The sequence below is a fragment of the Anopheles coustani genome, chromosome 2 (genome assembly GCF_943734705.1).
Source record: "Anopheles coustani chromosome 2, idAnoCousDA_361_x.2, whole genome shotgun sequence".
Classification (NCBI taxonomy): domain Eukaryota; kingdom Metazoa; phylum Arthropoda; class Insecta; order Diptera; family Culicidae; genus Anopheles; species Anopheles coustani.
Window position 1 is genome coordinate 82,286,168 of NC_071289.1, and position 13,938 is coordinate 82,300,105.

The 13,938-nt window shown below is 39.6% G+C and overlaps 1 protein-coding gene across 6 annotated transcripts in view; it reads left to right on the forward strand.

The window, feature by feature from the left end:
- LOC131266460 (cAMP-dependent protein kinase type II regulatory subunit) overlaps positions 1–5,707 on the forward strand; it is a 42,683-nt gene extending 36,976 nt beyond the window's left edge. For all 6 annotated transcript variants that reach the window (XM_058268998.1, XM_058268996.1, XM_058269000.1 and 3 more), the window contains one exon: positions 334–5,707. In XM_058268998.1, coding sequence (XP_058124981.1) covers positions 334–464 — 131 coding nt within the window. In that variant the 3' untranslated portion in view covers positions 465–5,707. The remainder of the gene's footprint in view (positions 1–333) is intronic.
- Positions 5,708–13,938: the final 8,231 nt, after the last annotated feature.

Below are 13,938 nucleotides of genomic sequence, written 5' to 3' on the forward strand. Positions count from 1 at the left end.
TTTCAAAACAAAAGGTAAGAGTTTGAAAACTGTTTTTATCAATTCAGAAATGTTGATAAACAATTGGCACTGTTAAAAATGGACCTGTCTGTGGTTGTATGTGTGTGTGTGTTGTAAACATTGTTTATTAAAAATTGTTATCAGTAAGTAGATTGTAAGTTAGCCTATCATGTTATTAATACCTTTGATTTGGTATCTTTACCGAAAGATTGATCGAATTGGTAGCTTTATTGGCCTTGAATTACCGTTCACCTTACCTTCTTGTTATGCTACAGTTCAATAGTTTTCTGATATACAAGTGAACTTATTATACATGGTTCGATGTTTTTTCAGTCTTGGACGTTGACGCCTTCGAACGTCTGCTTGGACCGTGCATGAACATCATGAAGCGCAACATCGGTGACTACGAGACGCAGCTGGTTAAAATCTTTGGCAGCAAAAACAACATTACCGACATCCGATAAGGCGTTCGGCATGTGCCCAAATGTTTGATTTCATGTGCAATGAACGACGACGTATGGACGGAGCGATACACCTTCGACGTAGACCGTACAGAAACCAGTCATTAAGGAACACCTAGGATCGCCATCATCTTGAATATGAAAACTCCTTCGCTTCCCCGGTTTTTACTCCCAAGCGATACAAGGAATTAATAGAACGAAAGAATGAAAGATACAGCTGCTACCAATAATAACAATGGCACATCTAAAAGTGTTATCAACAGGAGGATATAGATACACCAGGGGAGTGAAGTAAAGAAAATAGTGAGGGAAAATAAACACTCAAAGTGAACCTGCCTGTCTGCTTAATCCAAATTGTAGTACCGTACGAGCAGCATTTCGTAGATATTGATACTTGATACTGATTTTATTTAAACCAAATTAGCTGCCCCGCTCGTGATCGTTAAGCACAAAAGAAACAGGAATCATCGATAGTCGAATCCGCAGGAATTCAATTGTTGCAAGCAAAAATCAGAAAACTATCGATATTCATACATGGGATGATTACTGATTAACCAGCCCAACCACGCACCGGACTTGAAGATAAAATAATAAAAATAATAATAATAATAAAATGGTAGAGTAGGACATATTTTGTGTGCTAAAAATGATGGTACAGAGCAAGAATATCATTATCTATGAGGATTACAAATCACCACCGCTGCCGAACGCATCAGACACCCTTATAGCAAACGAATGGGGAGTAAAAATCTTCAGAAACACAACCGAACGACGGTCGAGGGTGTAATGACGGTAGTACGGAAAAATGTGTCGGAATAATTGTGGATTGTGGAAAGCGAGTAAAAGTTGTACTATAGCTACCCATGCTATAATTCATATCGAAATCCTGCGCAAAATTGGACAGTATAATGTAGCTGATAAGTTGTGCACTAAAGCAAGCAAAGTAGGATTTACAATAATATATAATTATCTATAAATAGGTTTAATGCGCTCATCCGTTTCTTCGGTTATCTACCGTGGGTATCCATCGAGTGGTTGATTTAAGTGTTGAAGGAGGTTAAAGAAAATGTTATCAGCAATGAGTTTGAAACCAATAACGACAGCGATAAGAAGTTGCATTAGCCGAACTTGTATTAAGAGCCGTAGTGCGTTGCATTGTTTGATCTTAGTTTGTAGGTGTTTTTATCTGTTTCGATTTCCTAATTTATTAACTTCCGTTTTTTTGTTATACATGCTCTATTCCACCTAAACGGAGTAGGAAAAAAGCACATAGATTCAAGGTGAAACAATGGTATGAGTGTGTATGGAAAACCCCACTACAGAGGTATTATTTAAAGTCGGAATAAATTGTATGGGCAGGGCTGGAATGAAGCAGAAAGGGAAAATAGTAAAATGAAAGCGGTGTAATCGTTCAACAATATTTTGCTAGACCATTGGAGCTGCACGAGTGATATCGTCGTGAGTCGCAGAAGTGAAGTCTGTTGAGCCCATCGGTTGGTTCCAGGATGACAACAAAAACCCAACAGCAAGAACCAGTGCGATCAGAGAAATTGCCATAATAATCGATTGAAGTAGTTAGTAAGCAGTGAGTGGAAAGTTTAAAACGAAAAACAGTATCAAACATGAATATATTATAGACCCAAGGCGCATAAAACAACTTAAAAAAAACAGAACAAAACCTTTTGAACATAAATATAGTTTTGCATAGCCCATTGCAATGCGAAACTGCTGCTGCAACTGACGTTGAACGAAGAAGAGAAAGCAGAATAGTAATAAATACAACAAGATATATACTTATATATATAAAGAGATACTACAGCATGCGTCTATGGAGTTGAAGGAAGGTTGGACAGACTGAGTGTGAAAGCATTTTTGGAGAAACGTCGGCAGAGAAGCACAATCCGTACTCGTAACATCGGAAAAATTAAATTTAAAAAGCATGTTGCGAGAGTAGCACAGACAAAAAATCAAATGTGTTCCTTCCCCACTGCTCAGCATACATATGTTGGGTGGTAGAGCAAAAGTCCTGCAAAATAAAATCCCCACTGCTATCCTAGAGCTATAATTCCTCTGCATTCGATCATTGCATCACAGTGTTGGACGAGAGGACATTGATGCAGTGTGGAAACCGTGTGCTTTAGTTTTTGTTTTGCCTGCGTGGTTTTCTACACTATCGCAAGCCGGGCTCAGCACCAGTTGCGAAAAGATATGACACGTATGCATATTTGAACGGATCATCCTGATATTAGTATTTTTATGTATATGTGCATTAACTAGTGGAAAGAAAAGCGCCAGAACAAGAAAAAAACTCATTCATATGAAACATAAGCGCAAAAAAACAAATTTGGCCATGCTGTCCTGAATATTGTCAACAGTATTTGGAAGAATCTCGCCGTGCGCCAAAGTGATTCATCTAATATCAATGTATCAAGGGCGTAGCTAGTTTGCACCTGGAAAACACACACTGTATCGAGCCCTCCCTAGGAGGCATCCTAGAACCCGGCCACCCGCCCTACCTATCGCTTTGAACGGTTTCAAGTAGCGGAAACAGACAACAAAAACACAGAAAAGTCCCGTAAACCAAGGCAACATCAAGGAAGACGTGGTTCGCTGGGTTGGACCAAAGGGCGACTATTCAAGAGACGGTCCATATATCTGCTGGAGTTTTGAGTTGTATTTTGCATGTTTTCACCACGTTCAACATATCAAGATAGCGTTTGTACCGATGCATGCCACAACAAGATGGGAAATCTAGCGGTCGTTTGATATCTGTGTAAACAAGATTTTGTAGTGATACTTGCTATCGGTTCTGGTAGAATACATCGGCTTCGTTACTCGTTGCGAGCGTGATGTTAAAAGAAGTGGCCATAGTTGAAGCGCATAGCGAGCAAGTATGGTCCCTCGTTGTACATTCTGTTGCTGGTGAACGGCCGGCGTTATCGTGAAAGGCCCGTGCAGGCTTTTTCAACCAGAAATCCGTTCTTACAACTACGATCTTTCATAGTTTTTGTGGGTCGTAGCATTCTTTGGCTGGACCTGACGAAGCCTACCTTGATACACGCTCGCCTAACTGAACACACTTACTGATTGTCTCCCTGTACTCTACACAATACCGCGCCTGAAACTATCCGTAATACCTCTCTGTCAAAGAAGAAAACATAAGCAACAAAGAAAAAAAATATTCGCCGTCTTGAGGAAACAAAACATTACGCGCAGTCAGGAATGCCGGGGGACACAAAGAATCGTATTTCTATAAACGTAGGCAGAAAGAGGAATGCTTGCTGACGCAAGGAAACAAATAATGAAAATCGTTGACATCTTAAATGTGCCCTTTTATCCAACAGAGATTTACATATAAATGAGCAAATGCAGAAAACAAAATAACCTTACACTTAATTAGTCACACGGCTAGAGCTACACAGACCGGCAAGCGCTAATGCTCATCCAGCAGCACGTTTCACGGTGTGTTGGAGCAGTTCTTAAGCGAGAAAGAAAATTTAATCCAAGCTGGTAGCAACGCTAAGCTCCGAAGCTGGTGGTAGCAAACACAAAAATCTATCTGGCGGAATAGAAAGATATTTTCGATCGTCTACACTTCTTGTTATATTTTCGTTCATTTCATAGGTATATGAAGAGCTTATACGAAGTGGTAAGATCACTGGCCGCAAAAGACCGTAAGTGGCACCAGGCGGACAGCGGACGGCATGTAATACAATCGTAACGGATAAAATTAGATAAAATGTGCAACACTCTCTCGTACCCCAAATCCCCTCGCGCCCATATACAGACACAGGAAAAATCATAAACAGGCAAATCAAAAGGAGTAATTTTATTGTATTTCAAAGGATGCGTTTACATATGTGGATCGTTGAAAATTATGAAAAGCAAAGCTTAAAAGAAGAAACCAGTCGAGTATAATACGCTAGGATGCACATTTCGGAAATCTGTAAGTTAAGCTTGAAAGCAAGACCGCCAACTTGTTACTCTCCGTTAGCGTGATTAATTTACTATGCACGTGTGACGATTTAGAGTCCTTCGGGAGCCAACAGTTAGTCGTCCATTGCAACTGGAATGATTTGAAATAACAAAAGTAGTGCGCTGACGGTCGGGAAAATAAATGAGATCCTAGAGTTCAGCTTTCTTTTCCTTGATGAAGTGCGTGAAGTTCTTCCTTAACACGCCACATGGTTTGAGACACTAGTTGACGCATGCTGTATCAACACTTGTTTAACAGATGGCGAGTAAATCTTTAGCGTAGCCTTTCGACGTACGTCGTGTACTCCACAGAAAATGCTGGCCATTTTCATTTTAAGAGTTGTTTATTTAATAATAATTTTATCATACATTAATCAACCGGAATGTTGGTTCGTGACGCTGTAGCAAGGGATAAAATAAATGGTTAAAAGCACCTTTATTTAACAATCTGCAACGTTCGTAGCCTCGGTATGTTTTCTTCTTACGTCTCGTTTCTTATGGCACCTTGTAAAGGAAGAACGGTTCATATAGTAAACATATTGCATGCAGTGGACATTTGGCAACGTTAATTTGTTTGCAAAAATATCACGTACTGATCAACTGTATTTTTTTAGATGAATAAAATATATATAAAAAAATAGTTCACAATATCATGTGCGTGGAAAGCCGATTGAATTTATTCACAATGAAAAAGTATAATAGAATTGCGAATACTTGAAAACTCGTTTATCTAAAAACTATGTTCAATTTCTTGCCAGAGTTTTTGTTTAGAAAATATTATCAAATTTATGCTTACTGTTGTTATCTTCGAAAACTATTTCCCCCACACACTTCTAGAACCCCTATATAACATGCAATCCCTAATGGACGATCATGAACTGTGTAATGGCCGAATGCTTCCCTGTGTGCATAAATACAACCCAATGTAACAATTTAAGCCATTTGGAAAAAAAGTAATGGCTTGTGTAGAATGTCCTGTTTTTTTCTTTCAAATTTTTCCCTTACAAATCAAAACATGAAACCAGTGTAGGAAACTGTCGATTAAAACTCGGTTTAGTACTGTTTTTATTTGATCGTTTCGTTCGTAGCTTTAAAGGCAAGAGAAATTAATGAAAACAACAAACTATGCGTAACAAAGAACAAACAAAACCCAGATGAAAAAAAAGAATTAACAAAACCAACATGTTGCTGTCTCGTTATTGAAGGTGTCGTATTTAAAAATAAAAAGGAAATAAAATGAAAGTAGTAATAAATCATACGCCAATGTGTACAAAAATAGATTGCTCGTTGTTTTATGCTTCTAAATTTTTTCTTCGCAAATTTACATGATGACATAAATTGGGTGTTTTCCACAATTGTATTTGCCATGGCTAGATGTTTGCAACGTTCACTTCCTTGGTTAACGTATGTTTTATGTAAGAGTAAGCTTTTCTCGGGTAGTTTTGAGGTTTAAGTAAAATATAACATTTTTAAAAGATTTGAAATACCGAACAAAAGATTGAATTTTTTTAATCGCTAGAATTCGCTAGAACAAAACACTTTCCATCTCTTCATTGACTTTAAAGCCGCATATGATAGCATAGCCAGGGTAAAACTGTATCAAGCCATGAGCTCATTTGGAATCCCGGCTAAATTGATCAGACTTGTAAGAATGACCATGACCAACGTCACTTGTCAGGTGAAGGTGGATGGAAAACTCTCAAGTTCCTTTGCTACCACCAAGGGACTGCGCCAAGGGGATGGGCTTGCCTGCATACTCTTCAACCTAGCGCTAGAGAGGGCCATCCGAGACTCGGAGGTGGAAACTTCGGGGACCATCTTCTATAAGTCAATCCAGATCCTGGCATACGCTGATGATATTGATATTATTGGTAGAAGGCTCTCCTATGTAGCAGAAGCATACCAAAGGATCGAGCAAGCGGCGAATAACCTTGGGCTGCAGATAAACGAGGGGAAAACCAAGATGATGGTGGCACCATCAGCGGCCCTGCCAACAATTGCCGAAAGCCTACGCGGGGGTGACGTACAAGTAGGTGAACGCACTTTTGAAGTCGTCCAAAATTTCACCTATCTTGGGTCAAAGGTCAGCACCGACAACAACATTGAAGATGAAATTCGCGCTAGGGTGCTGGCAGCCAACCGGTCGTATTACAGTCTGAGAAATCTCTTCCACTCACGATACCTGTCAAGACAGTCGAAGCTGGGACTATACCGAACATTCATAGTACCAGTGCTCACATACGCCTCCGAGACATGGACTCTGTCCAAATCTGACGAAACCCTCTTAGCCGTGTTCGAGAGGAAGATGCTCAGGAGGATTTTTGGCCCCGTATGTGAGGAGGGACAATGTAGGAGCCGCTATAACGACGAGCTCTACGAGCTGTACGGTGACCTTACTGTCGTACAGCGAATTAGACTCGCCAGGCTCCGGTGGGCTGGTCATGTCATGAGAATGGCACCGGACGACCCAGCCCGTAAAGTCCTTTTAGGCTGTCCCCAAGGACAGAGGAGGCGTGGTAGGCCTAAATTGAGATGGAAGGATGGAGTAGACGAAGCCGCCAATAAAGCCGGGATACGGAATTGGACCAGCGTGGCGAGCGACCGTGAGCGGTTTCGGATGGAGCTTCGTCAGGCCAAGACCGCTCAGCGGTTGTAGCGCCACATAAGTAAGTAAGTAAGAATTCGCTTATTTTGAGGTGCTGTTGTGATGTCAGATATACCAATTTTTCCGATGCCCAGTTTGTTCTGGATTTGTTTTTATAAGATTAGATTAGTAGGATCGTTTATTGAATTTTTAATGATGATGTGTGGTCGTTATAAAACAAATATATTTAAACTTTTTGATATCCATTATTCGTGGATTGATTGTTTGTACCTAATATGTTCCACTGATATTACATGATACCTTTTCTAAGCCTTTTTCTAGACCGTTGGCATTTTCACGTTAAGTTTTCCCAGCAGCACCAGTCATTTTCCGATTGGTTTATTTTCGGTTCATCTCGATGCGCAAAGCAGCTAGGACGCATGCGTATCCCGGTTGAGTCAGAGATGAACATCAATTTGTTTATAAGACATTGGTCCGGATATCTTCTGGTTAGTTGTTTGAAAAACATCCTACGTTGAACATTACTACTCCTTTTAAAATGGCTAGTGCTAAAATACTGCAACGTGCCGAGACGGCAATGGAAATTGGTGAGGATTTTCTAGTGTCGGACGAAGATGACGACGACGATGCCGACGAGGGCAGTGAAAACATGCCGTGCAGTGAGGATGCCGACGAAGAACGAGGAGAGGGAGAGGATGAAGCTGACGACGCAACAAAGTCAAACGCATCTGAATCTGTGTGTGAATCAAAAAGTGAGCAAAATGATCACAAACAGGACGAAACCGCTTCAACCTCAAATTCTACTAAGGATGGTAAAACGAAGGTAGAGGAATGGTAATGTGAAGTTAAATCGGTTGCTGATGAGCGCCAATTGTATTCACAGAAATCTGAAAAGGGTTTGGTGAACAAACTGAAAAATTACGTAGGAGGTGTTATGCGGCCTAGCGGTGAGTGAACCGTCCTAGGAATGATTCATGAAAATGACTCATTGTGTGGTATTTAAAGCTTCAAAGTTGCAGTGGGAAGCCGGCTTAAACATTAAGGCATCGAACAGGGATTCTCAGCCCAACTCGGATAATGCTGGAAATCGAAAGCAAACTTCTCGACCACCGAAAGATGAAGAGAAAATCAATTCGCCTATTGATACAGCTGAAATCAAACGTGTAAGCTGAATAATAATTCGATTACCGAAGGCTGAACATAATTATCATTTTTGTATTTATTTTTTTTGAAATGAAGTTGCGAAAGGAAAATAAGCGACTGGAAAAACTGGCTGACAAATTTCTGAACGGTAAAGTTTTTAACCCCACTTTTGCTATCCACTAGCTAAAATAAATTATTGTCATTGCAGAAATCATCCAGTTGAAAACAAGAATCGGAGAACTGTCTGAGGTAATGTTTTGATACATCAATGTAGATTGATTAAAGCTTGCAAGTAATTTGTCCATTATGAGTTAAGTAAACACTTTTATCTATCCAATGTAGGTGGGAGGTCAACTGGCGGCTACCCGGAGCTGTTATGATAGCTTGAAAGCAGGTTAGTAAGTGTAGATCAGGTTAGTAAGAACCGTTGACTAGCAGGCAATTAGAATTTCCTTACAAATGAGTTATTTTGCCAATATTCCTGAGTTGCTTGTTTTTAAGATACCGGATTACTAACAGTAAGCAAGCAAAGAAAACATATCTACATATTTTTTTTATGCACAATAGAATTGAAGGAATCCCAAAACAACCGAGAAAGTTTGCTCAACAAAATTGACAAACAATCCGAGGAACACTGTGTTGAGTTCAATCGATTGAATGAAGAGCTTAAGAAAACGGCCAAAGACCTCTTAATGGTATGAAAAGTTATGCAAGTTTGTTTCAAATTTCTTCACGTTCATTAAGTATTCTTTTAAATTTATAGATGGAACAGGAGAAGAAATCCTTTGAAGATAAATATAAACTGAACGAAGATGCATTATCATCAATGAAGGAAGGTAAGTATATTTGCTAGACACGTTTTAGAAACAATCTGCTAGTAACAGTAAAATTGTTCTTCCCATTGATCATCATAACCGATACGCTACGCAGAGCAGGTATATTCCATCCTATTTTCTTCAGTAAATTTGCAAAGTTTTATAAATCTTTACTTTTTATTCGATTCCCAAGAGCTTGAAAAACTGAAGGCTGAACAAATTACGAATGTAGAGAATCATTACTCCGAAATGAATCGTCTCACCGAAGATTTGCGGAAAGCTGAAGAAGAAAAAAGTCAGTTGACCTCTCAACATCAGTACAAAGTGAAGGAGGTAGCTACAAGTGACAAGTTCATAAGAAATTGTAAGCAATACAATGTGTTTATTTTGCCTTTTAGTTCGAACAAAGAATTAAGGATGTACAGAATCGTAAACAGACGGCAGAAGCAGAAGTGAATCGACTAAACACGGATTTAAAAAAAATAAAACAGGAGAAAACTGTCCTTATCAATGAACATCAGCGTACAGTTTATAATGTAATTGTAAATGACAAGTCCACAAGAAAAATAGTAATAAATGGTGTTTATTTTACCTTTCAGCTCCAAACCACAAATACAGATTTGGATTATCGTAGAAATCTGGCGGAAACAGAAGTGAATCGACTCTCAGCAAAAGTAAAGCAACTTGAATATGAGAAACGTAACCTGTCCAGTCAATATGAGGATGAAGTGAACAGGGTACTTACAGATGATAAGTCCAGACGAAAAGTATGTGATTATATTTTATGTAAATTGTATATTTTTTTATCTTTCAGCTCAACGAACAGCTTAGACAGGCGCAATATCGCAACCAATATTAGCAGCTCAAACAATAATTATCCCTTCCTTAATCCTTTTCTGAATAACTTTTCTGAAGCTATTTCGTTCGGTGAGCCACCTAGGCAGGTGAGTTTAGTGTACCACAAGTGTAGTGCAGAGCTAGAATAATGCTACACTTGGCAGATGTAGATGACTGACTCACTGGATGGATGGATTGTTTGATAATTTAATAAATTTGGTACATTTCTTTGTTGCTAACGTAGTTTTCGGTTTGTCGGATATGTTTTCTTTTCATATGGCCATCTTTTTTCGAAAGAATGATGTGGAAGTTTTAGCTGTTAATAGTAAGTGGTAGTGTTTTGCAGTATTGAGTACAGTTGTACCGAAACAAGAGTTGCCTCTTTTATACCCACTATATTTCTCCTTCACGACCTTCTTCTCATTATAAAGGACAACATCTTCGCGTGTATGGTGAACTGAAACTGAAAATTTAGAATTGTTCGCTGTGAAGTGTTCAGTGTGTAATTTTGGATGTACAATTTGAATTTTTCTTGATTTGTTCTAAATGAAATCAAACTTATTTGCTCGGTGGAGAGTCCTTCGGGAGCCAACAGTTAGTCGTCCATTGCAACTGGAATGATTTGAAATAACAAAAGTAGTGCGCTGACGGTCGGGAAAATAAATGAGATCCTAGAGTTCAGCTTTCTTTTCCTTGATGAAGTGCGTGAAGTTCTTCCTTAACACGCCACATGGTTTGAGACACTAGTTGACGCATGCTGTATCAACACTTGTTTAACAGATGGCGAGTAAATCTTTAGCGTAGCCTTTCGACGTACGTCGTGTACTCCACAGAAAATGCTGGCCATTTTCATTTTAAGAGTTGTTTATTTAATAATAATTTTATCATACATTAATCAACCGGAATGTTGGTTCGTGACGCTGTAGCAAGGGATAAAATAAATGGTTAAAAGCACCTTTATTTAACAATCTGCAACGTTCGTATCCTCGGTATGTTTTCTTCTTACGTCTCGTTTCTTATGGCACCTTGTAAAGGAAGAACGGTTCATATGGTAAACATATTGCATGCAGTGGACATTTGGCAACGTTAATTTGTTTGCAAAAATATCACGTACTGATCAACTGTATTTTTTTAGATGAATAAAATATATATAAAAAAATAGTTCACAATATCATGTGCGTGGAAAGCCGATTGAATTTATTCACAATGAAAAAGTATAATAGAATTGCGAATACTTGAAAACTCGTTTATCTAAAAACTATGTTCAATTTCTTGCCAGAGTTTTTGTTTAGAAAATATTATCAAATTTATGCTTACTGTTGTTATCTTCGAAAACTATTTCCCCCACACACTTCTAGAACCCCTATATAACATGCAATCCCTAATGGACGATCATGAACTGTGTAATGGCCGAATGCTTCCCTGTGTGCATAAATACAACCCAATGTAACAATTTAAGCCATTTGGAAAAAAAGTAATGGCTTGTGTAGAATGTCCTGTTTTTTTCTTTCAAATTTTTCCCTTACAAATCAAAACATGAAACCAGTGTAGGAAACTGTCGATTAAAACTCGGTTTAGTACTGTTTTTATTTGATCGTTTCGTTCGTAGCTTTAAAGGCAAGAGAAATTAATGAAAACAACAAACTATGCGTAACAAAGAACAAACAAAACCCAGATGAAAAAAAAGAATTAACAAAACCAACATGTTGCTGTCTCGTTATTGAAGGTGTCGTATTTAAAAATAAAAAGGAAATAAAATGAAAGTAGTAATAAATCATACGCCAATGTGTACAAAAATAGATTGCTCGTTGTTTTATGCTTCTAAATTTTTTCTTCGCAAATTTACATGATGACATAAATTGGGTGTTTTCCACAATTGTATTTGCCATGGCTAGATGTTTGCAACGTTCACTTCCTTGGTTAACGTATGTTTTATGTAAGAGTAAGCTTTTCTCGGGTAGTTTTGAGGTTTAAGTAAAATATAACATTTTTAAAAGATTTGAAATACCGAACAAAAGATTGAATTTTTTTAATCGCTAGAATTCGCTAGAACAAAACACTTTCCATCTCTTCATTGACTTTAAAGCCGCATATGATAGCATAGCCAGGGTAAAACTGTATCAAGCCATGAGCTCATTTGGAATCCCGGCTAAATTGATCAGACTTGTAAGAATGACCATGACCAACGTCACTTGTCAGGTGAAGGTGGATGGAAAACTCTCAAGTTCCTTTGCTACCACCAAGGGACTGCGCCAAGGGGATGGGCTTGCCTGCATACTCTTCAACCTAGCGCTAGAGAGGGCCATCCGAGACTCGGAGGTGGAAACTTCGGGGACCATCTTCTATAAGTCAATCCAGATCCTGGCATACGCTGATGATATTGATATTATTGGTAGAAGGCTCTCCTATGTAGCAGAAGCATACCAAAGGATCGAGCAAGCGGCGAATAACCTTGGGCTGCAGATAAACGAGGGGAAAACCAAGATGATGGTGGCACCATCAGCGGCCCTGCCAACAATTGCCGAAAGCCTACGCGGGGGTGACGTACAAGTAGGTGAACGCACTTTTGAAGTCGTCCAAAATTTCACCTATCTTGGGTCAAAGGTCAGCACCGACAACAACATTGAAGATGAAATTCGCGCTAGGGTGCTGGCAGCCAACCGGTCGTATTACAGTCTGAGAAATCTCTTCCACTCACGATACCTGTCAAGACAGTCGAAGCTGGGACTATACCGAACATTCATAGTACCAGTGCTCACATACGCCTCCGAGACATGGACTCTGTCCAAATCTGACGAAACCCTCTTAGCCGTGTTCGAGAGGAAGATGCTCAGGAGGATTTTTGGCCCCGTATGTGAGGAGGGACAATGTAGGAGCCGCTATAACGACGAGCTCTACGAGCTGTACGGTGACCTTACTGTCGTACAGCGAATTAGACTCGCCAGGCTCCGGTGGGCTGGTCATGTCATGAGAATGGCACCGGACGACCCAGCCCGTAAAGTCCTTTTAGGCTGTCCCCAAGGACAGAGGAGGCGTGGTAGGCCTAAATTGAGATGGAAGGATGGAGTAGACGAAGCCGCCAATAAAGCCGGGATACGGAATTGGACCAGCGTGGCGAGCGACCGTGAGCGGTTTCGGATGGAGCTTCGTCAGGCCAAGACCGCTCAGCGGTTGTAGCGCCACATAAGTAAGTAAGTAAGAATTCGCTTATTTTGAGGTGCTGTTGTGATGTCAGATATACCAATTTTTCCGATGCCCAGTTTGTTCTGGATTTGTTTTTATAAGATTAGATTAGTAGGATCGTTTATTGAATTTTTAATGATGATGTGTGGTCGTTATAAAACAAATATATTTAAACTTTTTGATATCCATTATTCGTGGATTGATTGTTTGTACCTAATATGTTCCACTGATATTACATGATACCTTTTCTAAGCCTTTTTCTAGACCGTTGGCATTTTCACGTTAAGTTTTCCCAGCAGCACCAGTCATTTTCCGATTGGTTTATTTTCGGTTCATCTCGATGCGCAAAGCAGCTAGGACGCATGCGTATCCCGGTTGAGTCAGAGATGAACATCAATTTGTTTATAAGACATTGGTCCGGATATCTTCTGGTTAGTTGTTTGAAAAACATCCTACGTTGAACATTACTACTCCTTTTAAAATGGCTAGTGCTAAAATACTGCAACGTGCCGAGACGGCAATGGAAATTGGTGAGGATTTTCTAGTGTCGGACGAAGATGACGACGACGATGCCGACGAGGGCAGTGAAAACATGCCGTGCAGTGAGGATGCCGACGAAGAACGAGGAGAGGGAGAGGATGAAGCTGACGACGCAACAAAGTCAAACGCATCTGAATCTGTGTGTGAATCAAAAAGTGAGCAAAATGATCACAAACAGGACGAAACCGCTTCAACCTCAAATTCTACTAAGGATGGTAAAACGAAGGTAGAGGAATGGTAATGTGAAGTTAAATCGGTTGCTGATGAGCGCCAATTGTATTCACAGAAATCTGAAAAGGGTTTGGTGAACAAACTGAAAAATTACGTAGGAGGTGTTATGCGGCCTAGCGGTGAGTGAACCGTCCTAGGAATGATTCAT